The sequence below is a fragment of the Brachyistius frenatus genome, unplaced genomic scaffold (assembly GCF_029030835.1).
Source record: "Brachyistius frenatus isolate BFR_SWC_R1_liver_20210118 unplaced genomic scaffold, ASM2903083v1 Contig_368, whole genome shotgun sequence".
Taxonomy (NCBI): Eukaryota; Metazoa; Chordata; class Actinopteri; family Embiotocidae; genus Brachyistius; species Brachyistius frenatus.
The window spans coordinates 19,361-45,618 of record NW_027210967.1 but is presented as its reverse complement, the minus strand read 5'-3'; the positions used below and the strand labels follow the sequence as shown (position 1 = coordinate 45,618).

The 26,258-nt window shown below is 44.1% G+C and overlaps 1 protein-coding gene across 1 annotated transcript; it reads left to right on the top strand.

Annotated features, from left to right (window-relative positions):
- Positions 1–661: 661 nt before the first annotated feature.
- Positions 662–25,791, top strand: LOC138636316 (NHS-like protein 3). The gene is made up of 9 exons (XM_069724269.1): positions 662–832; positions 986–1,588; positions 9,260–9,578; positions 18,998–19,141; positions 19,291–19,334; positions 19,431–19,560; positions 19,802–19,903; positions 20,051–24,073; positions 24,855–25,791. Exons 3-9 carry the CDS (start codon positions 9,284–9,286, stop codon positions 24,920–24,922), a joined length of 4,806 nt encoding a protein of 1,601 aa, XP_069580370.1. The 5' UTR covers positions 662–832; positions 986–1,588; positions 9,260–9,283; the 3' UTR covers positions 24,923–25,791.
- Positions 25,792–26,258: the final 467 nt, after the last annotated feature.

Below are 26,258 nucleotides of genomic sequence, written 5' to 3'. Positions count from 1 at the left end.
GACCGGCCCGGGTGCCACCGAGAGATATATTTACACAGCCTGCTTTTATGTGCCTCTACGAAGGCAGTGACATCACGGCTGAAAGCTATTTGAGAGCAAACTTTGCTCAACTTTCTAGCAAAAACATCCGGCCTCACGCTACTGAACCAGGTGGTGGCAACACGAGCAGGTCCATGCATGCTCTTCTATTAATACAGCTTCCTCCAGCGCTGACCTCAGCTGCCTGTGAAGTTTGCATGGTTCATATACGATATTTGTTTAAGGGGTTTTGCATGCTGCCTATCAGATTTGTCATTGATAAATAGATGGAAACAAACACACACACACACTGCAGGATACTTTACTTAGGACTTCATGTGGAGCTCAATTCTCAAGAGAGACGTGTGCATCTTGAAGGAATAAGGTATATTTATTTTGGATCATTTAATACCCCAAATTCCACATTAGCAACACATTTAAATACAGTTAGGGTATCTAATCAGGCGAGCTGTAAATATACACGTGTACAAAGTGCCTTTAATGTGATTAAATCATCTATGGCAACTCTGCTATTGTCACCCATAAATGGTAATGTTACAAATGTTTGCTAAATTAACAATTCAGTAACACCCAATCCTGAAACTCAACATTAAATGACCTGATGTTGTCAGGATACATGTTTTTCACAGGACAATGGCATCTCTGCATATAGTTCATTTTCTCCTCTGTCATATGCATGTTGTAAGTTTTTTGTACTATTTTTTGATTTTGATTTTTCAGACTAACATTGAAAACACTGAAGTGTGTTTGGACCCTGTCGCCTGTGCACCGGTTGTCCTTCCTTGGACTTTTGGTAGGTAACCTAACCACAGGACCATTTTGGAGATGCTCTTAGATATCAGTTTGGATCCTCACACTTGTCTATTTTTCCTGCTTCCAACACATGATCTGCCAAACTGACTGACCACTTCCTGCCTGATATGTCCCACCTCTTAACGGTAATCAGCGTTATTCACTTCACCTGTCGGTGCTTTTGCTAGTGTGACCAGTGTATGTGGGTCACTGAGAATATCCAGAGGAAAAACAGGTGGTTGAGTTTCATTTGCAAGTTTCAAAACAAGAATATATTACTTTGAGACTTCTTTTGTTCTTTATTAAAGTATTGACAACATTTCCGATGCTCCTCACCTGCCTCGTGTTACTTGTCGTTTCGCTGTCCCACCACTAGATGTCCTCGTAACACCGCCCTCAGCCTCCTGCTCTCACCTGCCCGCGTCCAGCCTCCTTCAGGTGGGACCACAGGTCGACGGCTGCGCCACTCGGTCGTCATCCCCCCCCAAACTTCACTTTAGTCTGGAGACGGACGGGACAGACAGCGGAGGAGACCCTGAAGCAGACCTCCAACCAACCGGAGCTTCACCAGCGGTCACAAAACAAACCAGTTGTTTCCTGAAGTGCGCTTCTTTTCTTTTTTTCTTCTTCACGGAAATGGTTCACCTGAAGTTTTCCTTCGGACGGTGAAAGTTTGGATTTGGAAGGACGCAGCAGAGACGCTTCAAATGGAGAGTGGCTGAACCCACCGGATCATCTGGATCTTTAGTTTCACAAGGTACCATTAACCTGTTTTTGTGTTTGTCGTTGTCTTGAGTTTAAACGGAAAAACTACATCCTCAACCAATTGCGAATTTTGCCCAACTTTACTTTGACTTGACAAACGAGTAAGAAATAGTTTAGTGTTCTTCCTCAAAAGTTCAAATAGTAAAATAAATACATAAATAAATCCCGTGATCGGTCGAGTTTTAAAGCTGCAGACAAAAGTTCATTTTAATTTAAGTTGTTGCATCATAATGTCTGATTATTCTGTTGCAGTTGCTTTTTGATGTAAACAAATATGTAAGTTTGTCCTGGAAGTTAACCTCCACAAAAAAAGAGGCTACATGTCGGAACCATAAGAAATCAAGTGAGGCATGTATGGAAAACTAGGTGTGGGAGATTTGCTTAGTTTGGCCTTGAGGGATCCTCAGCAGGTAATCTAAAACCTGCAGTGCATCTCGCAACTATGGAGCTCGTGACAATGAAGACTATTGTGTTGTTTCCCGTCACTGACCCAGCATGGTGCTCTGACACCTAATCTATGCTCGTCATTGACTGTCCATGTGCAGGTCATCATATGTGGACCGACTGCTTGTTGATTAACCTGAGGGAGATAACGGGACCGCCCCGGGACCCCTTCAGGAGACCCCTCCGCCCCCGTCTGGACTTTAGACGGCCGAGAGCTCCAAATCAAAACTTTTCTGAAAACTGCAGAACGTTCAGTTGGTGGACGCTGTGTTTTTTATTCTTTCACTTCCATGGCTTCGGGTTTATCTCTTGCACCCTCGGCTAGGTGAGGCCGACACAGCCATTTGTTTAGAAAGGGTGTGTTGCATACTGGTGCTCCTTCTTCGTCAGCCAGCCATGCCAGGGCTTGTACCCAATAGAGATTACAGGTGTGTTATGTAAGCAGTGCAGGTATGGCCGAGTCGAGCCCTGACACTCGGAGGAAGATAGACATTAAGACAGAGAGGCAGTGAGAGATGAGGAATAGGACAGGATGAGGAGAAAAACCTGAAACTGCTTTTGTGTTTCTTGGGAAATGCAGCCAGGTAGGTTTGACGTGTCGGTTGTTTGCTGTGTTCACCTGTGACCCAAAGCCGTGGAGGAAAGCTGCCGGTCAAAGAAGGGCGACGGGCGGGACGATCGGTGTTGCAACCAAGATGCATGATTATGTGTGAACACTGAATGTGTCACGCAGAAGAGGAAACGTCTGGGTCATGAGTGCTGTTGGGAATCAAAGGGGATCAGTGATGAGTAACAGTTTGGAAAAATGTAATCAGGGTCTCTTTGGGGGGGGGGGGGGGCATGAACAAGTTGGTGTGTGAATGAACAGCCTGGATTTTTCTCTCCACCTGAGAGTTCACACAAGTTCTGGTCTGAACTCTGGACGGGTTTATTCCCTCACTACATTTTTCTTTGACTGCCGGACTGAAAGATTGTTGTTTTGACTGGGTGTTGAACAGAGACACCGAGATGCCAGGATGTATTTTTAAAGCTGACTGTCCAGCTGTGTTTGCTTTCTCTGTGAACCGGCTGAACAACAGTCTCTTTTTCTTTTCTTTCCTTTTCTTTTCTCGGGTCTGACCTGTCAGTTCAGGGGTCCTTAGCTGCCGTCCAGACTGAGACCCCCGGCAACCCCTGAAAGCAAAGCAAACAACACACTTTGCTGCCACTGTCTCAGCTGACTGGCATCTCTGAAAATAAATCTTTTAAAAAAAAATCCTGTTGGTTGGTTAAATGATTAGTTGATTGACAGAAAAATAATCACCAACTTTTTTAAATAAACGATTAATCATTTTGAATTCTCTGATTCCAGCTTCGAAATGTGAATATATTCTGGTTTCTGTGGTGGACAAAACAAAACATTTAAGGTTCCACCTTTCCCGACATTTTAAAGACCAGACGGCCAATCGATTAATCAAGACCATCATAGAAACACGTTAGTTGCGGCCGTATTTAAACACCACGACTGTACAACATAACTGAAGGCATGTCGGTTGTACTTCCATTTGAGCGGATCGTATCTGTCCTGGTTCCTCAGAGGTAAAATATGATGCGTACACAGTGAACAATCATCTCAGGCACTGCACAGCCGCATATTATGATATTATCTCAAAATGACTCCCATGTGCCAGCTATTATCCATTTTCCCCTTCATGGCGCGGTCAGAACAAGAGAAAGGGTGGAGGTGTGTGTGTGTGTGTGTGTGTGTGTGTGTGTGTGTGTGTGTGTGTGTGTGGTGGTGGGGGTGGGGGGAAAGCACATTTGGAAAGAAGAGTTCCTCAGTCAGTAATTATCAATCTCTCAGGAATGCAGCTGCTGCTGTTACCAGACAAGCTGCTGCATGGCTCCAGCGACCTCGCAGCACGCCAACTTGCATTTCTCCATCCACAGATCTCTACATGGCACACACACACACACACACACACACACACACACACACACACACACACACACACACACACACACACACACACACACACACAGAGCATCTCCGCCTCGCTGACCCTCGTAGCGTTTTGGTTTATTTGTGTTTTTATTGTCTCGCAGCGTCGTCGTGTTTTATTTTTATCACTGTTATTACCTACATGCTCTTTTTCTGAAACTCTATCCTTTCTGCAGCAAACAAAGGGACCACATAATGTCAGTAAGGGATTATCTTGCGCTCCAAGGCCTTCGCCACTGTGTGTTTATGCTGATATGTTGGTAGGAAACCAAACTGTAGGAAATTTGCGGCTGCGCAGACTCTGGTTCCTGAATTGAATTCTTTGAGCTATTCGGAGTCACTATTTGTTTTTATTCTAACCTTCTTTGTCAAGTCGACTCTGAAAAAGAAAGACACTTCCTATCCGGCGTTGAAATCTTTCATCGATGCCTAATGACTCCCGCTGAGTTCGTCTCATCTCGTCTCACAGACTGTCCCTGGTTTCAGTTGTTGGAGGTGTTTCCAGTTTGACTCTTAGTAGCACCGCCATCCATCAACGTGCACATCTTGTACCTTCAGTGTTTGCTTTCCAGTTCCAGTTCAGACAAGGTTGCTTAAGTCTTCTCTTGAGTAGCAGTGCTACTCCTTTGTTTGAAAATGCCCAGAGAAGACAGCCAACGCCCTGACTGATGCCTGCCGGTGCTGCACAGTAACACCAGTTTTCACACCGCTAAACACTTGTTATTGTAGTTAAAGTCACTGAAAAGCACAGAAACTGTTATTTTCCAAATTGGCTGTTACTTTAAGTGACCGGTCTCTGCAGGACGACTGGAGCTGATCCAACTCATCCTTCCCCACCGCTCACAAGAGAATATTAACCTTTCTAATGTGTTATTTCCTCCCTCCTGTGCAGACTAACTCCAGTCAGTCACGGCAGGTGAAGCCAACAGCTCAGGTATAGATGTGAATGTCTTGCTGGTTAAACTCAGCCACTTCTAATTTAAACAAAGGTGTCTGTCTGTATCTCTGCCACTCCCTCTTGGCTTTGCTTTATCCCCGCCATGAGTCTGCTCCGCAAGCTTCCCTATGTGACTCACTGCAGTCAGAAGCTACAGTACCCCCCCCCCGCCCCCTCCCTCCCTCAACCCCCATGTTACTTCCTGTGAAGTTTTTTTCTTCTCATATAGACACACTTGAGTTTAAAGTAAGTATAATGTGAGTTCAGCTTAAGTTTTGGCGAGCGTCTGGAGTTGTTTTTGAACTATTGATTTTATTGTTTTAATCTCCTTTCTATGAAATATGAAATGTTTGGACCTCATTTTTCACCCCTTGAGTGCAGTTTGGTTCCCGTTGCAATCGAATAGGAGTCTGATGTTGAGCCCGGTATATTTGCTGACAGGCTTTATTCTCCAGATATCAGGGTGGATCAAAAAGTTCAGAGACTGCACGGTTCACGAGAAACAGTATCGGTATCAGCCCCCAGAAAGAGAGTTATTTTACTTCTCTGAATTGTCCAAAAGTGTAAATCCCACCTTGAAGGCACTGCACTCAAAACAAACACTGAAAAGTATTTGCAATTCTGCTTTGACTCTGTTCAGGGTGTGTACACTTAAGCTACTTGGACTTTAGATGGTTTTCGGATCTAACAACAACTGGCTTTCCCTCTTTCCTTCCTCACTGGCTTGTCAACGAAAGGTACAGCAGAGCTCAGTGTCACACGGAGATCCGCGTCGTATTATCCCGGATTTGCACAGAAACCTTTCCTGCAGGTGTCAGTGCTTTACGTTGCTGTTACTTTTTTCACCTACCCGTGTAAGAGTGGAGGGAAGACCAGATCTGCTCTGGAATTCATGTCCTGCAGCTCGTATAACATAAAGCGCTCAGAAGTACATCATCGAAAAACAATCCAGTCTGTAAACTATTATGATCTGCTTCGTGCTGATGTTTACACACGGCTGTCGATGCAGCATCGTCAGTCAGTGCTGCAGGTATTGACACACCGTGTTGAGGTTTGCCGTGTTGGAGCGGTATCTCTTGTCCGATGTGAAGCCGGGTGTCTTTTGTGAAGGATAAGTAAACAGCATGTTGGAACACATGCCTGCTGCGGCAGCACTGAAGCTCGGCTGGAAACCACAGCGGGTTTAGTGTGACAGAAACGGAGGGAGACGGCAGTTTGTAAACCAGATTCTGCTATAAATCCCCACTAATGATCAGATGTTAGATAGTTTGTGGATCAACTTTTCTACAGTGAGAGATGTGGTGAGGGGTGAAGTAGTTGTTGGGGCAATGAAGCAGCTTGTAATTAGGATTTTGAGCTTTAGTTTTGGAAGTAAATCATGATTTGCAAGGGAATTGATTGTGACAGTAACTTTTTATATAAATAACCATTTCATAAATCTTCAGACAATTTGTAAAAGTAAAAAAAAACAACCTTATCCAACGAAAGAAAATGTTGTTCAGAGAGTTCTAGAGGACACTCCACTGTGTGCGTCATCTCATTAAATTTGTTTGCAAAACTGAAAATTGCAGGTTGTTTTGTGTAACCGCAGCAACGGTGGCATGAGTCAACCGCTCGTGACCGGAGGACGCAGACGGCCGTCGGCTGGGTGGTCTCCACCACATCCCAGAGTTCTTAGCGTCGCTCCGGTCCCTCCGTGATGGAGGTAATCCGAGGAGTTGTTGCTCTCCCAGCAGCCCTCGGGCGGTACATGACTGAACCAGACCTTCTGCTCCCGAGAGGGCCGACTGGTTATTGGTGACTTTAGCCAGTGCAGATGCACGGATTGGAGTCATGCTCAAATGACTGTAATTTGGAGCAGGAGAAACACGGGGTTTAGTGCAGGGAGAGGCCTGCTGCTTTCCTCTGGTAAGATGGATACTCTCTCTTGTTAATGGCCTTTCACTACAAATCAGTCCCTACGGGACATCTGTCCCCCCCACACACGATGCCAGCTCTGCTGCAGTGCATAACAAGTTCAGCTTGTCTATATTAAGACAACAAACTACTTTTAAAACGCCCACAAATGTATAAAGTTTACAATAGCTTTCAGGTCCTTCAAGTACTGATCGTAAGCCTGTCGGATTGAGCTGCATACTCCTGACATGAGTTGTAAACTTCTCTTTCTCTCTTTCTGTGGCCAGAACCAGATTTCACTCCATTATTTTTCTGTACTTGCAGCATCAGTGAGAGAAATGACTCTACGACGAGCGGTTGGAGCGCCACGTATGTTCTCCCAGGATGAAATCTACAGTCACGGTCTCCTTCAGGACGAATCCCTAGAATTTTAATCTGTACTGTCATCACCAGGTCTAAACTTTAGTCTGCTAAACGAGTGATGTTCCCATCAGCCTTAACTGTGCTCTTTGTGTAATTAACAATTAGCCTGATAAAATGCTCGATTAAAAACAGTGAATGATTCATTTATTGTGTGTTACCAGAACTCAAAGTTTGCACCCGTTGATCTGGCACATAAGGCAGAAAAGTTTTCACCAACTTCATAAAGTGGGTCTGCAGGACTGTTGTATTAGACTGCATTAGTTTGAGTCGGGTGTAAACCGGCATTCTGTGTCTGTATTTTTTATCTAATTTTTACTCCATCGGTGAGAATTCAACTTTTGAGATTTGACTAAAGGTTCAAAAAAACAAACCTGTTTTGTTTATGACCCGTTTACAGCGTTTCAGGCATCTGGCTTTAGGAAGGGCACATCTGCTGGAGGATTTTCCATATATGATGCATCCAAACCAGAGTCCTCGTAGCTCTCATCACGACTCCCTCTCTGCACTGCGCAGGGCTTTGATAATGAGAGGCTGTTTGGAAAAGTCACATCTGTGATCCTCAGAGAACATGACATGGGTTTCTGTGGTTTAGTTTCATGTCTCGCCACGGGAAAGCAAAGTCTTCCTAGAGACTGAGAGATTGTTTTGGTAATATTACTCACACGTTACTAAAAATCCGTTGGCTGTGTTTTTCATGCATGACTGAAAGGCAACATAGCAGCCAGAAACTTTTTATGAACTTTCTCGACAGCACGATTCGTAATTCAACTCAGCTCCCACCATCCCTCTGTCTTTTGTCTGCTTATTTATGAGCTCTGACTCCTGTCATCTTAAGAGCTCGTTCCTACTTTTAGCCTGTGATTTGGAGATAAGTATCTAATAAAGTACGCAGCTGGAAGAAGCCCAGTGTAAGCTGCCGATCCCCAGGAGCGAGGCTGGGAAATGTGCCTCAGAGTGGGGAAGTTTAGTGAAGTGAAGGAAGGAAAGGCGATGAGCTCACCAACTGACGATGACAAAAAAAATAAAATAAATAGAGGAAGACAATGAAGCATGTTAAAGGAATTAGATACTACGTTGACATGCGAGTGGACGCTGTTCATTCAACATGTGCCTCCGTGCACATTGGTGGTTGTTTATTTCTGTATTCTTCAGCGTTTCCTAGCGTGCTGCGGCGCCTCTATGTAAGAGTGCATGAGCTTACGGGTGCGGCTTTGTGATTTATGACTCCATGTTATGGAATGAAGGGAGCGGTGCCAAGTCTTTCTCTGCACAACTGTGAAGTTTGGTTTAGATGAAGGAGGAAGTGTGTGCAGGCTGGAGTGGGTGGGATGAATGAGCAGCGCCCACCAAGACTCACAAACACAACAACAAACACCGGCGCACATGGAGTGACCTAAAGGGGACTTTATAACTATGGACGCATGTCTGATCTATTTGTTATTTGTAGTGTTGAATGGATCAAACTGTCGAGCTTTTCTCAGAGTGTCCCATACATTTTCAGTTGAAGCAGCGACGACTGAAAAATCAAGAGAATAATGAACTTTGTCTTTTGATTTTCAGGAAGTGAAACCTGGAAGGCAGACAATAATCGGATACTGGTTTTATGTGACAACAGTGAATCTGGCAGTTTCAGTTAAAAGATTTCTCTGCTGAATCCAACTTTCAAATATTGAATGTTAGGATTTCCATGAACAGAATAGTTGTAGTTGGTTTTCTGCTTCCACTCAATGACGATAATTGACAAGGGAAAAAAATGTGTTTTTTTTGGTCTAAATTCTCTGTGATGGATGGATGACCTAAAGCAACCTTAACTTCTACTCACGTTAATAATAATAATAATAATAAAAAAAAGGTTAAAAATCAATCTGGAAATCTGGAGTATTCCTTTAATTATTCTCTTTAGTGGCAGCACTTCTGGTGCTTCAATGAAGACTGAAATGTGACTTCTACCTCCTCTCTCTTCTCTGACCTTCTTCTCTCAGGGCGTAGCTCCAGTGTGAGGTGGTATGTCAAACCGTGACTCGTTGGGGTTCGGGGAACTGCTCCCCCAGGACGTGGTTGACATTTTTTCCCATGAGAAGCACAGCAAACGGAGCCGGAAGAAGCGGAGTCGCTCCCTGGGCCGAGCTTTGGGCTGGTTGAAGGGTAAGAAGAGGAAGGACCCCGGCGCCAATGGGAAGAGCCTGGGGCTCGGACCTGCACTCGACCTGGCACTGGATGGACGTCTTGCTGGCCATCAGGGTGGACACAAGGGAGGACACAAGTCAGGACGGCAGGCCCATCCGCAGGGAAATACTCATGGTAAGAGCTCACAGGTTCTTGTTGGCGGTTGTATTCATTTGGGATGTTTGAATCTCAATTCCTGTAAATTAATAACAGAACTTAATATTACTGTAAAATTTCTATATTTGGATTTGAGTGGTTTTTTTGGGTCAAAGAACTAATTTCCAGACATCACCTCAGGAATTTACAACGGGCCGTTTTTCTTTTGCATTACCACGTTTTTACCGGTGATAATCAATAAATGACCTACAGTTGAATTGTTAGTTAAAACGCTCGACCCGACCGCATTACAATTCCAGCAGGTGACCGTTGGTTTGTGGACGTCACAGCTTCCTTCAGTGTTCTTGTGATTGTCGCAGCACAAAACACACAAAAACCAAAACATATGAGCGACATATCGTTAAAAGTTGATGAATTCTCCGTCTCACCCGAGGCGTGCCAGCCGATCTCTGACATGAATGAAATAAGCGGCTGCCTGACGGGAAGGAAAATGAAAGTTGTAAATTGAATAAGTAAAATGAAGTGCATGGCTACCGAGGGAAGTTATATGTTTGGGAGCGGTAAAGTTAACGTGACATGTCAGAGTTGCATGTGCTTCTTCCGGGCTGTCAGGCGTGTTTGTTCACGGGAGGGATGTTTGAACAGACCGACTTCCAGCTCGCCTTCTGACCGGCGGCTAACTTTGTTTGCTGTGGAAAAAGAAATCTGTGTCTGTCCTCACCCACCTGGTGTTCAGGTTACATGGCGGGTTGACGTGCTGCACTGTGACTGCCTTCCACAAGACGGGCAGGAAGAGGATGGTGTTTTTGTGCACACAACAATGCCCACAAAGCCAGCAGCTTCAGTACGATCCAAGTCGTACACATAGTGAGCACGTAAAAAAAAGAAAAAAGATTCACACTCACACGAGACATTTTTCTTCCCATAGCTGAGCTCAGCAGATCTTGTTGGATCTTGCATGCTGCACCGCAACAGTCTTGTTCTTTTCTTTGTGAACAGTTTTTTTTTTTTCCAGTGCAGTGACTTGAAGGAACTAGCTTTAGTTTTCTGATCTGATTAATCCCACTTCGATGCAGTCGGACCTGAAACCCCAAAACATTCCACAAACAAGCAAAACCTTGTTTTAGTGAGCCGGCTCCTGCAAAAACACAAAAGTACAAACAGCGTCTGGTTGCTCAGGGCTGTTTTATGTGTTTGTCTGGCAGTGCTTATGAAGTCTAATTGATAATTGCTTTACAGAAAGAGGAGGCTCCGCCTGTTTCTTTTGCTGCGTCCTCTCGTAGTAGAAGCCCGGGTCGGGGATTTCCATGAGATCCAGACTCATTCGGTCTCTCATCATCCAACTCTACTCACAGCAGATGATGAATATGTATAGACACGTTTTCTCTCAAATCTGTGGTTTTGGTAGATGATGAATGCATCGACAAACACGTCAGCATCGACCAAAGCTTACGTTTGTGGACGGCATTACGCAATCTTTGCATTTCATTATGCTACCTGTGGTTGGACACTACAGCACTGTAAGAGTTTTGTTTGAGAGAGTAAACTCCGAGGAGAGATAAGGTAGTTCTCCTCGGCCAGGTCCTGGCTTAGATTATTAACTCCCACGTCGGGCCGAGTGCAGGAATCCTTCACTTTTAGAGCCAGAAACACAGAAACATGTCAGTTTCTGGATTAAAAAAACTCAACTAAAACCGACCTTTAAACGTTGTTGTGATGGCAGCCACAGTAACTATTATTCTAAATGGTTTATGAATTGCCTTAGGAGTCACAGACCTTACAGTTACTGGCATATATCACTATAAAGACAGAAGTATGAACTGTTAACTGTGATTTATGTGCCAGGTATGAATATAATCTGCCGTTGAGCCCGCAGCAATAAAGTGTTGTGAATACCTTGCAGGTTGTTGGTGCAGACAACAACCTCAGCAAAGTTCTCACCAGTTACTTCCTCTGATTAGAGGTGGAGCTCAGCAATTCCCAAAATGTATACCGAGGAGGTTTATTACAGGAGCAAGACACCGTGCGATGTAACACCGAAAAATGAATTCCTCCCGCTGATCCCCTGATGATGATCTGTTTGGATGCTCGTGGGGCCTCCTGCCCAATAAATGCCTGGTATGGCGGGCGTCGTGCCAGTTAATTAAAAGCCATGCCAGGACCGTTACAGTAGGGAGGAACAAGGGGTTCTGTTTTTCCTGACCTTCTGCTCAAATGCTCGTAACCATAGAGGCTGAATGGAGTGTGTTCATGTACGTGACTGAAGCTCGGTACATTTTCATGAATAAGTAACGGGACAGTTTCTGTCTTTGAGTTTCTATTCTGATTAGTGATCTGGATGCTTTCTTGTACTACTGTGTGACTTAAGCAATGAACATTTAACATTTGGAAAGTTGACCTCTGATGTTTCTGAAAAGATTTCTGCAAAAAAACATGAATATATCTCAAAGTGTAGTATAAAAATATATAATTTGTGTATTGTCTGCAACCCGGCCCTGCTAATATGTGCTCGTATTCATCTGCACGTCCAGCTGGATAATAAACTAAAGTAACCTGCTGTTAACACATCAGAGAACTTAGTTTTCTATTCAGTTTCCCGTGCTGGTTGATCCCGTCAGGCTGAGCATCCAAACCCTCCGCTGCTTTACTTTTACCCTTTGCTCTCATGGGAATGTATTTTTGTAAACAAGAACAATGGAGTTTGACCAGAGGGAACTGCACAGTGGCAGGTTTTGGGTTGATAAAAGCTGACCTCCTGGACCTCCCAGTGAGGTGAACCCATCAATTCTGCATCGTCTTTTCCGATAACTTCACCACGTTTCACGCTGAGCCAAACGACAGAGGTTATCTGTCTTTACAAGTTCATTTACTTCCATTTGTCTAATTACTCACGATGTTAGTGTGGGTCTCTGCATACCTGTCTCTCAGTGATTTATGTCCCTGTCAATCCTTTTGTGCAGCCCTGGCCTCTCTCTTTTTCACTTCTAATGGGCCTTAGGAGGAATTCCCTTCTTTTTAAATGGAAATAAGGTTGTTGAAGACTGATGAGGTCATACAGTCCTCGCAAGGTACGATCAGAAGGTCATCTGTTCACCTCCAAACACTCCCTCAGAGATTCCACACATTCCTGAGCTTTCCGATATTTCTTTGAGGAAGCTAGATATAGGGAGTCCTTTGTGTGTGTGTGTGTGTGTGTGTGTGTGTGTGTGTGTGTGTGTGTGTGTGTGTGTGTGTGTGTGTGTGTGTGTGTGTGTGTGTGTGTGTGTGTGTGTGTGTGTGTGTGTGAGTTTGTGTTTGGTTGGCATGCAAAGTTCAGATCATATGAGCCAGTTAATTTAACGTTCCTTTGTTGAATATTAAGTTATAGATGCTGCCTAAGTGAAGCAGGATTGTTAAGAGTGTATTTACCGTATTTCTGCTTCGCTGCATTTTCCTCTCATGCGGTGTGAAGTCCTGTCAGCCTGTTTTTGTGGAGCATTTAAACCATTGTGACATCAGTTTTGATACAATTGTTTGAAATATTTGTGGATTTTATTGGTTCATGACCGGGTCGGATATTATATGAAAGCCACTGGATTGCATTAAAGGTGAGACGGGAGATTGTGTTAATGGATAAATCAGGAAGAAAGATAGAGAGTGCTGAAAGTAGAGGTCCAGTTTTCAGACTTGGGATGGCAGTTAACTTGCAGCACATAATTCATTCAGGGGAAAAAAAACTAACCTGAATCAATACATCACCATTGAGGGTCACAAGTTCCAGCATCCTTCTTCACATTTACATACAGATTTGTTTTTACACAACTGGACAGAGTACAGAGTGGAGTGAAATACACAAAGGATTATGGGCGATGCAGTTTTTTTTAATTTTTTTTACAGACTGTCAGGCAATAATTGAAAAATTATATTGCTGTAACATAATCCAAAACAAATGTTCTAGCTACACATAATACAATAACAATGACGGGCAGGAGAACAGGTTGTATGGCGGGAAGTAATCAACTGCCTTTCTGTGCACTGTCGCCTCAGGGAGGTGTATTCCTCTGAAAGATGCTCTCATTGTTCAGCTTCCATGTGGAAAGTGCTTGTTGATTTCCTGAAGGGGTTTTGTAAATTAAAACGCCACAATGGAGCAAGGATGAACTTTGAAATTAAGAGAACGACCGTTGTCCCCTGAAATCTGAAATATCTCAAAATCAACGCCTGGCTGGAAAGCACACGAGCACACACTCTGCACTCAGTTTGTGTTTTGTGTGTAGATAATAATCAAGTAGTTTGCTGACGCTGTGGGAATGCAGGTAGTTGAGAACTTGAGGACCTGTATAGTAAACAGTTCCACAAATGCTTATTTATAATCACAGGGTTTTAGTGCATTTAGAAGGATTTTATTCCAATAGCTGAAGAGTCACCACACCCAAATGACAGACGTGATCATATTTAGGCCTCTCAGATGTTAAGCAAGGTTTTACTGAGTGCCAGTTTGCCCTCTAGTCCCACGCGAATTACCTGCTTGAGTTTCATTTCATCAAGTTTCTTTTATTCTTTGCAGTCCTCTAATGTTTGGTGTCAGTGTTACCAAAACAAATAGGACAGCCAGTTATTATTTATGAAATCCAACATTGTTTCATTGCCAAGTAATGCAGACATGTTACGGTAGCTTTGCACCAACTCTACAGGCCAATGTCACGAAAGGAAAATGTTTGCCAACACTGTGGCAGGTCTACAGAGAGACTGATAAGTATGTGCTTGGAAAGTTTAGTGAGTCACCGGTCATGACTTCTGCAGTTAAATTAGACAGATTTGCAGCAGTGGCAGATAGACGGTACTCTAAAGATCACTTTGTTCGTTTTATATCGCCAGTACAGCAAAGTTTCGTAAAGTTGCACACGTTGTTGGATTTTCACGTAGTTTTACTCTCAAAGGACAAACTGTTCTTTTTGTACGGATTCAAGGGTTGTAACGGTGATAAGCCCGACCGCTGCTTGTAGGATAGAGGTTCTAGTTTATGTCAGCACAAACTGCTGGTTTTGTGCCCAGAGATCCGACATGGATTTACCATTTCATGTATTCTTAAGATATGGAAGAGCCTACTGTCATATTTGCAGCTCTGTCAGGATCATTGTAGGCACAGTTGTGCTTTGAGCTAAATTCATGAGCGTGAGCCAACATAGTTTAGCATTCAGAAATTCACCTGTTATGAAACTTTTACCTGCTGGTGCGTTGCAGGTAAAAGTTCAGAGCTCACCAATGTCATTTTGGCTTTTATCTTCTGGAGACCAATAATAATTATTAGTGTAACCACTTTCTTGGCAATTCACCTAATGGTTGTTGAGGTATTTTATTTTGGACTATGGTGGGCTTCCTACAGACTGGACAGCCCTTGTAGCCCTCAAGCCTCGCTGCCACAGATACACCCAAACTATCCTGCATGTCTCTACTCACTCTCACTCGACTAATAAGAATGTCGAGCTGTTTTCTTACTCATAACATTATTGTCTGTAATCACATATAAAAGCACCCTGTAGCAAATGTGTGTTTGTATTAAACAGGTGCTGGCAGGTGAGAATATTTTCCACTTTGAAGTCAGAGACTGACGTTACGAAGCCGGTGATGACATCGCTCTCTTTTAACCCACAAATGATGGTTAAAGACTGGGAGGGTCAAGATGTAAACCGACATAATGACATGAACTAACGGTGAAAAAAGGGACAAAATCCCTGCGTGCCACATGAAGCATGTTACCTGGATTGAGGTCCTTGTCACACCGCACCTCTTTTTTCTTTTCTTTCAGCCGTGATGTTTATATTTAATTCTCTAAAACCGAGAGCGTGAAAACAGTCAATGGAGCCCGCAGCCTTACATCGGCGTGCGTTAACACGAGTCCTGTACATCAAAGCTGTACTGACTACCTTTTTTTAAAAATTTTTTTTAATAAAAACAGTGAGCCATCATCCCTTTCTTACTGTCACCGCGGTGCGTTCAGTTTGGGTTTGTGCTGATTAGAGAGGCTTAAGCACCTGGCAGACGGCACCGTCACAGCCGGAGAGAACGTCTCTGCATGGATGTCTGCCTGCATGGTGCTGCACAACAAGAGAGAGGGGCGAGTTAGGGCAGGGAGACAAGAGGTGTGTGTGGCGTATGAGCAATTCAAAGAGTAGGAAGGAGAAGGAAGAGTCACATCAACAATGGTTTCACTCCAAAGAGTGTCTAAACCTGCTGCTTATTATAAGAAATTCAGATTATATACAATATGAAGATGATCAACTCGTCTTTCTTTTTGCTCGACCTAGTAAACGTTCATGTGAAAATATTTACAGAAAATGTCATCAAAACCTTAATTGTTTTGATTTTTCATAGTTTATTTATTCAGTTAAAATATTTTACAGATGTAAAATGGGCTAAAATGCTTAAATGTTGAGGTCAGCTTGACCATTTTATATATATATAAAAAATTATTTGATTTTGCAGTCTTGTTAGAAAAAGAATTCTAAAAATTGCAGGTTTGAGAATAAATTCTGGTCACCAGGCAGATCTTTAAACCAGTTCATCAACAATTCTGGTTGTCTTTAATTTTTTGCCGATTGGTTAAAAAAAAAGCTAAATATCTGCGTTGAGAGGAACATTATTATTTTTGAATTTTATTTAATCTAATTTATAATAAGCCTAAAACAAACAAACATTTACACATGATGGGACCACCATCTGGGTCACTGGTTGTCATTTGTTTACAGTAGCTGGTGATGTAACATATTTCCTGAAACCTTCTGTCTCTGTTTACTGCCAGAGAATTTACCAAAACAAACTTGCCAACAGATGTTAGCTCGTTTAAATCCAATTTTATTTAACCAACCATAATTCCCTCTTGAGCATTTTTTTTATTTTTAAATATTGTTTTTCCTCACTGGAAGCCGAAGATTGAAACTTGATCGTGACGCGGTATCAACACATTAGATGAAGTGTGTTTATCCAAGTGCGAGATGTAAACATCAGTTTGGGGTTCATACGTAATCACTTGCAGCCCGTTAATGCATCCAGCTTCCCGCACAATCCAGCACTAACAGATGGTGTCTTTAATATGTCAGTGATTAATATGGATATAATTACAATGCGATGGTAGAACCAGTGATAATTCGAGCCCCTGGTTAACGGACCCCACCCACCACTCCAGGCTTCACCAGTCAAGCGTGTGCCGTCATGGTAACTAGATAAGTGTTGTCGTAGACTGACTGCACCTCTTGCGTGTACGTTTCTGTTTACAGCTGAAGGCTGAAGAAGCGACTTTGGCAGCCGACTGTGTTTTCAACTATTATTTTTTTTTTTTTACTTTTCTGTTCTCTGTGAACTGCTTTTGAATGACTCACTCGCCAAGATCTCAACCATGGGAATGTTTTCCGTTTGATCAGATGTCATACATTCGATGTCATGTCTGCTCAGCACACCAGGAAGTGAATGTCACACATGGGTTTTGATGTGTGCTAATACTAATGCTAATTACAATAATAATAGGGGAAGGAGTCCCAACTGCTGAAATTTGACTCAGTAACTAGTTTTAAAAGTGTCTCTCTAGATTTGAAAAATGATGTGTACATATCAACACTTAAGAGTTAACTAAGAATTTCTTCTGTAGTCTGGCTGCATAGTAACAAATGTAATGTTGTGTTTCTGGAAACAAAAGGGAACATTAATCACATGTGCGACCATGTGGTTTGGAGCTGCAGGCCTCTTTTCAAACATGGTTTTAATCTTGTTTGAGGAATAGATCATTTCTATTCACTTACTCCCCCTTGTGGTAAAACAATAAAGTTAATGAAGTCTCTAATCACAGAAGTTTACCTCGTTATTGCAGATTTTGTTTTGTTAAAATGGTGTATAATCTAAACAAAGCAGTGTGGTGGTATTTATTGGTGGTGCTAAAGCTGTGGCTCAAGTGAGAGGGAGGCACCGCTGCTGCCCTTTTACCTCAAATCCCTGACAACAGCTTCTTTTCCTCAATGTTTACATGTTTCATGTCAGTTTGATCTGTGTCCTGTAGTGACCAATCCGGGGCGAGTGTGCCCATGGATGGGGAGCAACAGGGGGATGCTGGGTATCTTGTTGAGCGCTGACAGGGGGGAGAGGGGGGGGCAATAGAGAGGAATTAGGCTGCTGAGGATTAGTGTCTGAGGTCTGATGGCCTATTGGCTGCAGAGACATTCTCTACTCTGCATGGACGTGAACTGACAATAACAACTTCATCAAAAACAAACAAGATTATCATCCTGTCCTGATCTGTCCGGGATGCTTTAGAATTGATGGACTTCAGGCTTCACCATTTTCCTCCTCTTTTCTTGAACACAACTTTGGCATAGTTTTGGTGGACTTTTGGACCAGCCATGGTGTTGCTTCTCACTAATAACTCCAGCACTAATTTCCACTGCTTTCCAACAGTTTTCAAGAGGAAAGGTGAGTGAAAAGAGCACATGTTACTTTGTTTTGATTGGTTTGAGCTTCTTGGTTTATGAGTCATGCCAATTGCTGCAATGTGTTTACTGTTCATGTATGACCAGGACAAGCTGGATCAACTGGCTCACCCAATACAGGCACTAAAGTAATGAAAGTGTGGATAGTCACTGTTGCTGGCAACTTTTAAAAAAAACAATGTCAGTCTCTAATGTTTACTCTGCTGTCATACAATGTGCTGTGAGTCATAATCTACTTTCATCTATAAAAAAAAAAAAAGTGAATTTAATCCTGCATACCCATAGATAACTGCTTTCTATACCATAATGCTGTTCCAGAAGAAGACGGTAAAAATTAGCTGTGTACACTAAGCACACAGTGCAGTCGGTAGGGTACCAGAGAGATAAATGTTGGGCAGCTGTGCTCAGATTTTGGATCGTTTTATTTATTTTTCATATTTAAGATAAGAATAGAGAACACATTTTTTTGCTCTGAGAAGAACCTCAGAAACTCTCGTTTTGAGCTCCACAATATCATTTGTATCTCAAAGCCAGTTGTAATTTTTTTTGGACAGAGCTCATGCTTCTCAATATGGTATTTCAGGTATTTTGTCATCAGTCAAAGATTGAACTGACGTGACAGCAATTTTATTAATGTCCTTCTCACTGTCTCATTAAGTGACATTTAGGCTTGAAAGAACTGCCTTAAGGCTGGGCATATGCTGCTGATGGTGAATTTTTGATATGATAATCCCTTCCTTTAAATCACTGTCGAAGTCACTGGAGTCTAATCCTACATAATGTGGACTGGAGTTCAGCCTGTTTAATTCACAATCTCAGGTGTTGACCCTCAAACATATTTACTGTTCCTGTACTTAAATGTCCCTGACAGACACCCGAATGTTCGCCTCCTCTCCATATGGCCCCCTTAACTACTGTTTCAGTAACACAGAGCTTTGAGTTGATCCAGGCTGATCCCCTTCTCCCCCTCTCTGCTTCAAGCTGTCCCAAAGCGAAATGATGATGACAAGACCCCGGTACCTCCGCTCTTCCAGGAGAACGTGTTCATGGAGTCCAGCCGGCCCAAGTACCTGGAGGACCTCCACACTGAGGCCCTGGAAGGATTGAAAATGATGCAGCAGGAAGGTATGAAAGACTCTAGTGACACAATCTGAACACCTGTGGACTAAATTAGAGTCGCCAACATGTTTAGAACCGTCCGCAGATTGCTGAAAATAGTGTGCAAAAGAGGACTTAATCATCATCAGTTTAATTACATGTGATTCTCTTTACAGAAACCAATAACGGAGTGGAGTACCAGGATAACGAAAGCACAGTTGTAAGTGACACACAGGATTTCTGTGTTTACTTTCACACACAGCGAATGCCTCGTTGTAGTTTAAGTGGTTTATTTATTTATTTTTCCTTTTGCCAGTCGACAATGACGGTCCAAACCGACGGAGAAGGCTTCGTGACAGACAGCACCATTGCTGACACGTCTTCTATCGTCTCTGTGCAATCATCCGTGTCCACGAGATCCTCCCGCTCCGGACTCACCAGGCAAGGTAACTTCACCATCAGCCAAAACACGATTCAAATCTCCTGCTGTCACTGAACTACATGTAAAGCTGAAACAGTTCATCAACTGATAGAAAAAGTCATTTGTGTACGTTATAGTCTGACATATTAGATCCAAAATGATTAAATAGTTGTAGACAATCTGTAAATGGGTTTAGATTCAATTCAGTGTTACGTATTTATTAAAAAACCAACGTCCTCTTTTCTCTCACGTCTGTGTTTGTCAAGGATCAACATTCAGACCTCTGAACTCTGGGAAGAAGTCAAAGACAAGGAGGCGACACAGGAAGACTGTTGTGGGAATCCCACAACATGTTCAGAGAGAGATGGGTATGAAGATAGTATTTTAAATGAGTTATTAACAAATGACACTTGTCTGTGAAGTTTGTATGTAAGGATGTAAATGTGTGGATGGTTTTCTTAATTCTTAGATATTTGGGTGAACTTGTGCTGATTAGCCCTCTGTGCTTCCTCCAGGTCTGGACAGAGTGGGCTGGACACTGACTCGGAAGCTAGATGAGGAACAGCTGTACAACGGTGATACTGACAGCAGCCCCACCACTGATGGGCCACAGCAGGCAGCAGAGTCACAAAATGGAGTCGAGCAGCTCGGTGCCACCCGTGCTGGTCATAGGGACGACTTGGCCCTGCTTCACCGCCTGGGCCCTAACATGGAGGGTGAGCAGAGGCCCCGGTCCTTGGCCGTTCCCTGGATGACCACTGCCTCCAGCCTCCAACAGGAGCCACCCAGCCCTGTCATATCCATGTCACCCCAGGCTGCTTACATGTCCAAAATCATTCCCAATGCCGTCCTGCCACCCTCCGTCGAGGTGGTGGAAATCAATCGCGGCCAGAGTCGCAACAGCCTCCGCACCGTCAGCAAGAGCAGCCTGGTGCTGTCCAGCCCTGCTCCCTCCCGTGCTTCTTCCAGAGCCTCTTCAATCAGAACCACTTCCTCCAGAGCCTCCACCATCACATCCGCCTCTCGCTACAACCTTCCCAATATGTCCGACAGCTCTGGTTGGAGCAATTCGGAGTCCTCGGAGACGTTGGTATCCGACACGTCAACCATCTCCAGCAGCAGCACCCCCCGACAGAAGAGGTCTCAAGACGGAGATGCTTCGGCTAGGGATGACAAAATTAGTCTTCAGTCCTCCATCAGCAAGGCCTCCAAGTGCACATCGAATGGAAAGCTTATTCATAAAAGAGACGAGGTCGAGAGAGAGGGGCAGTTTGTGCGTAGCCTCTCTGTCATGAAATCCAAGAGGGCTCCTCCTCCTCCGAGCCGTTCCTATTCCCTCCACAATAAAATGAAGCGACGGTCACGTGATCTGGCAGAGGTCCTCGTCATCTCATCCCCAGGAGAGGAAAATGAAAACAACAAACCGGGATCTCCCTCCAGGATTGTAGACAGCCTCGGCTACAATGCTGACACCAGTTCTCTGGAGGACTCCATGGGCTCCGTGTCCTTCAGTGCTTTGAAAACTCAGCTGCAGGTACAACAGACAGAGGTTGCAGAGACAGATTCCAAAAATGCATCACAGGAGAAGCAGGAACCACCGATGGAGAATAAGATAAACAAAATAATCTCCCCGTCCAGTGGCTACTCCAGCCAACACGGCACATCCCCACAGCTTTCTAAGCAGCCTCACAGCTCGTCTCCAAAGCACAAGAAAGGCATCTTGGCAAAGCTTCAAAGGTTATTTCCAGGGTCCACTTCTGCTGGTTCGGCTCCATCCCGTGCAACACGGCCAGAGGCCTCTAACACTAAATCCACTGAGGAACCTAAACTGGACACAGTTGACACGATCTGCGTCAGCCCATCTGTAAGGACCTTGAGAGAACTCTTCAACATCCCTCCGCACCCTAAAGTCCACGCACCTCCGGCGCCTCCCCCCGAGGTGTGGGCTCACAACAAGCGCACAGTCGAGTTGCTCTTGGGACCTCCGGCGCCCGATCACACTTACGCCATTGTGAAGAAGAATCCAAAAGACAGGAGACAACAGAGGCAGCCTCCCTCTGTATCTGCAGAGATGTCTGTGAAGAGCTCGGTAGTGGAAAGAAACCACAAGAATCCGACCGTAGCTGCGCAGTCCGTTAATGGATCCTTACATGTGCCAGAGGCAAAGACAGTTCAAGAAAGTCAGATTTTGAATGCAGAAAGTCACAAAGAGAGCAATGGAAGACTGGCTCAGAATGTAGATCTGGAAGGAAGTCGTAAAGATGAGAAAGTGAGAGTAAGTGACATATTAGGTGGGATGTTAGTGAAGGCTGTAGAGAAACGTGAAGAAAGACTGGCAGCAATAAGAGAAGAAGAATCTAAGACATCCGCTCAAGCTACAGATGTGAAGTCCAACGTGGACACGTCACCTGCCGTTTCATTAGTCCGTATTTCTCCGTCAACGTCTCCTCCCCCGACGCACCTTCCTCTCCAACCGCCCGCCACACAAACTACAAACGTTGCGTCCGTCACATCAGTGCAAGTTGTCGTATCCCACGAGTCGTCCTGGCCTCCTCCACCTCCGCCGATGGCGCAGGTGGGCCTGTCCGAAGAGACAGATTACCTTCTTCCACCTCCGCCATTGTTTGGTGCGGAGGGACCAGATTTACCTGTTCAGGAGCAGCCAGAGAAGTCTGACTCCTTTAGTACGGCTGTTACATCAGAGGTGAAAACAGAAAGTGTAAAGGTGATCACGGGGGCTGAACCACAGAAGCCCAGTACGTCTCAAGAGATGGCGCCTCCACCCCTGAGTATCCCTCCCCCACCTCCATATTCAGCTCCCCGTCCACCACCTACAGCAGTCTTGTCTTCTACAACTGAGAAGGTCTCTCCGCCACCAAGAGAAGTTTCTCCTCCGGCACCTAAAGAAATTTCTCCTCCACTTGTAAATGATTTACCCGTGAGGCCCAAAGAGCCTTCTGCTCCCGTGGTTCAAGATGTCCTCCCACTTGTTAAAGACATCACGTCCACACTGGTTACAGAAGTTTCTCCTTCAGCAGTTCAAGAAGTCTCGCCTCCACTGCTTATCGAAGTCTCCCATCTGCCACCCAAAGAGGTCTCTAAAGTGGTTATACCTCCACCTCCTCGAGAAGACGCCCCCCGATCCTCTGAAGAGGCAACAATTGTCAGCAAGCTTACTCCACCACAAATTATCCCACCTCCACCACCACTGCCATCACAACCCGAGTCATCAGAGGAGGAAATTGATCCTCCACAAGAGAACATCCCATTCGAACCTGAAACAGAACCAGTTTCATCTAACAGTATTCTCGCACCCCCTCAGAGTATTCCTCCTCCACCTCCCGTAGAGCTTCTCCGCCAACGTCAGGTTGTACCTGATGGTCCATCAACCCAGGAGGCCCCCTCTTTACCTCCATCCGAAGTCTCAAAGCCACCAGCTCCTGAAACCTCTCCTCCACCAGAAGAAGCTCAAGAACCTGCTCCATCACCCCAGGAGGCCCCCTCTTCACCTCCATCCGAAGTCTCAAAGCCACCAGCTCCTGAAACCTCTCCTCCACCAGAAGAAGCTCAAGAACCCGCTCCATCACCCCAGGAGGTCCCCTCTTCACCTCCATCCCAAGTCTCAAAGCCACCAGCTCCTGAAACCTCTCCTCCAGAAAAGGCTCAAGAACCTGCTCCTTCTCCACCGACTAACATACCTTTACCTCCACCTTTACCAGTGCAGGCTCTTACTAGCGTCAAGCTCCAGCCTGGTCCTTTGAGCACAGAAAACCAAGAGCAGACCTCTGACCCTGTTGTGCCAGAGGAACCCACCCCCATTGTCACCCCGTCCCTCCTGCAGATGGTCCAGCTGCAGTCCGTCAACAGCAGTCCTGAGCCCCCTAAAGCTCAAGAGCAACCGCAAGCTGAGGTCACAATGAGGAAACGGCAGCCCGACAATGAGGTCCCAACCCCGTCTGCCAGCGGTGAGACTCCTCAGAAGCCCATCAGAAGGTCTCTGATTGTGACCGCCCCCACATCTACTTCTCCACTAGCCACAGTCACTTCACAACCAACTCTGCCCACGACTCAGTCTTCACTGATTTCCCCTGCATCTTCCTCCACAGCCGTATCTCCTATGAAAAAATCTCCTCCTGCCATGACCGCTTCTCCTTCCATGAACCTACAAGAGGCTATCCGCCTGAGGACGGCAGCCAGATCAAAAGATAGTCCTTTATCTCGCCTCAGTTTGCACTTGCCAACGTCACCTCTGGACCTCCATAAGTCCCCTTCCAGTACGGGAAGTTTTAGCTTCTCCAAGAGCAACAAGACGGTGGTGACTGACACCAGGCCAATGCCAGAGACCAAGGAAGACATGCAGAAGAACCCGGCGGGTTCCTCCGTTACAAAGGAGATCAGTGACGCGGAGTCACTGAAGACGGGAGTGAAGGTGCCACCACCTGTTGCAAAGAAACCCAAAACGAAGGCCAAAGAGGTTGAGACCAGTGAAGGCACGGAGCAAACTGCAGGACAGGAACCACAGCAAGACAGTGTCAAAGGTAAGAGGGGAGTATCCTACGTAATAAACCATTTCAGAGTCTACAGCCAAGTCTGAAAAAACGCTCACGCCAATCTTTGAGTTATAATTCCAAGGTTGAGATATCGTTGATGTCGGCCAATCAGTGATAACTGCCAAGTGGAGACACGAACTTCAGAAGTATCAACATTTGTTTTAGCTAAAACTCTGCAAGACCGTCACTGTTGGCTGTTCTGGTAATTCAGAGCAAAATAATGTTTAATAGTCCTCATCAAAAGTAATTTAGGCTCTTTAAATGATGTGACTAAAAAGTTAGCAGTGAAGTTAACTATCTTGGAAAAATGCAACCCCAAAGTTAGATATGAAAGGTTTATCAGTAGGTGTAAAGTTCACCGTCTTAGTTTAGCCCGCAAGCATGCAAACATTTGCTAATTAGCATAACCTACAAGGCACAGCTTAGGCTGGTTTATCCGGTATCCGCCCGGCACCAGATGAGGCTGAGTGGATTGTCATTTGTTTTGCAGGAATTTGCAGAAATTCTACTGAAGGTAATGGAAAATTTAAAGAGATGAAAAGTCACAGGATCCCCAAAGTTTTTACAGTTCACTGTAAGAGGGAGATAAATGTGTAGAAAATGTCATGCCCAGCCATCCTGTCGTTGAGATAATTCAGTCTGGACCAAAGTGGATCGAGTGAAGAACACAAGCTTTGTTTCTTCGATAGTTAAAATTCAAACAAGTTGTTTTATTGTCTAAAACGTCTGCGAGCCGCAAAACTAATTGTGACGACATTTCCAACTTCAGGTGATGCAGAGATGAGAAATGGGACAGCAGGTACTGTTGAAGAAGGAGGAGGGACGTCGTTGACATGATTGTAAAGACTGAAGGAGACCTGGGAAGGACTTGCCAAAGACACTGAATATCCTGCAGGACTGTGTGGGAGACAAGAAAATGGATTCTGATAGATGAGATGCTTATTTCAAAATTTGCTTTTTGAAAAGTTCTGGAGTCATTTGAATTTGATATTAATGGTGTGGGTCTTAATTTTCTTAAGTCCTCATTTTTGCATTTTACAAAGAGTAAGTGCTGTATTTTCTTTCCCAGAGAGTCCGCTGTGCTTTACTGTTGCAAGAGATGGGAATATGCTGCCCCCTAGCGTCAAACAGTGATTGTACCACTTATGTCCTGCTGAATCAGATCTGGTCAGTACTTGGAACAAATGGGACTTTGGGGCTCTCATCTGTAAATATAGCAGCTTTTTTTTTTTTTTTTCATATTTAACATATCTCAATGTTGGATCTGTTCCAGTTTTGTACTGTATATTTTCCAAAAGATTTTCCACACCAATTGTATTTGTTAAAAAAATACTAAGTTATTTTTTCTCGACAGACAGAATATCTTCGTCGTCGTTAAAGCCCAACGTCATATAGAGCAACTTTGTTTGTATAGCTCCACACTTATATCAAAGTTTGTTTTCAAAAATCCCACGTCACCTTTTTTGTTTCAATGCCATCTATGAGCATGATAATTAATGTCACACAAAATAATCCACAATCATTATTTTGTAACATGTTTTCTGCTGCTTTTAGTTTCTGACAACGGAGGTGATGTCTGTCCTCAGTTATGGCTTAGACAGTGGGATATTTGTGTTGAACTATAATAATATATTTCAAAATGGTTTTAGAGACTGCATTGTAAGAAAATCATTTATAAAGAATAAAATCTAAGATTTATGGACAAATTGTCATGTTGGCTGAAGAGAATCCTTTTTCTACCAAGACTGTCGTTTCTGTAACGTTTGCATTTTCCTTCTTTGTCTTCTCTGTTGAGCTTCAATATGGTACATTAGGATGTAAACGTGTATTTCCAGACTCATTGATGTTTCCCGTTTTTGACGCATGTAAAAACAGCAGGAATCATAACTGATATCTCCCAGCGAAGATCAAAACAAATACTCCAATCTCTGAATAGAAATGGATTTTAAGAGGAATTATTGCAAGCCAAAAAAGAAAGTCATAACTGCATTTTCATATTTGTTTTTATTGAAATAAGTCAAGGACTTTTGTCATGGATCATTCTTAAGGCAGAGTACTCTGTGTTGATCTATCACTACCTCCATTTGAAATACCAGGTCCTCTCCCTGTCACCTGCTTCACCTGGCAGACTGCTGTTATAATTCCATTGCACCTCAGAAGCCATCATCCTCTC

Excerpts from the sequence above, each read along its gene's own strand:
- LOC138636316 (XM_069724269.1), top strand. The coding sequence starts at position 9,284 with ATGTCAAACCGTGACTCGTTGGGGTTCGGGGAACTGCTCCCCCAGGAC. Across the intron at positions 19,904-20,050 it reads ACATGTTCAGAGAGAGATGG|GTCTGGACAGAGTGGGCTGG; the intron begins GTATGAAGATAG and ends TGCTTCCTCCAG. Across the intron at positions 24,074-24,854 it reads ACAGCAAGACAGTGTCAAAG|GTGATGCAGAGATGAGAAAT; the intron begins GTAAGAGGGGAG and ends TTCCAACTTCAG.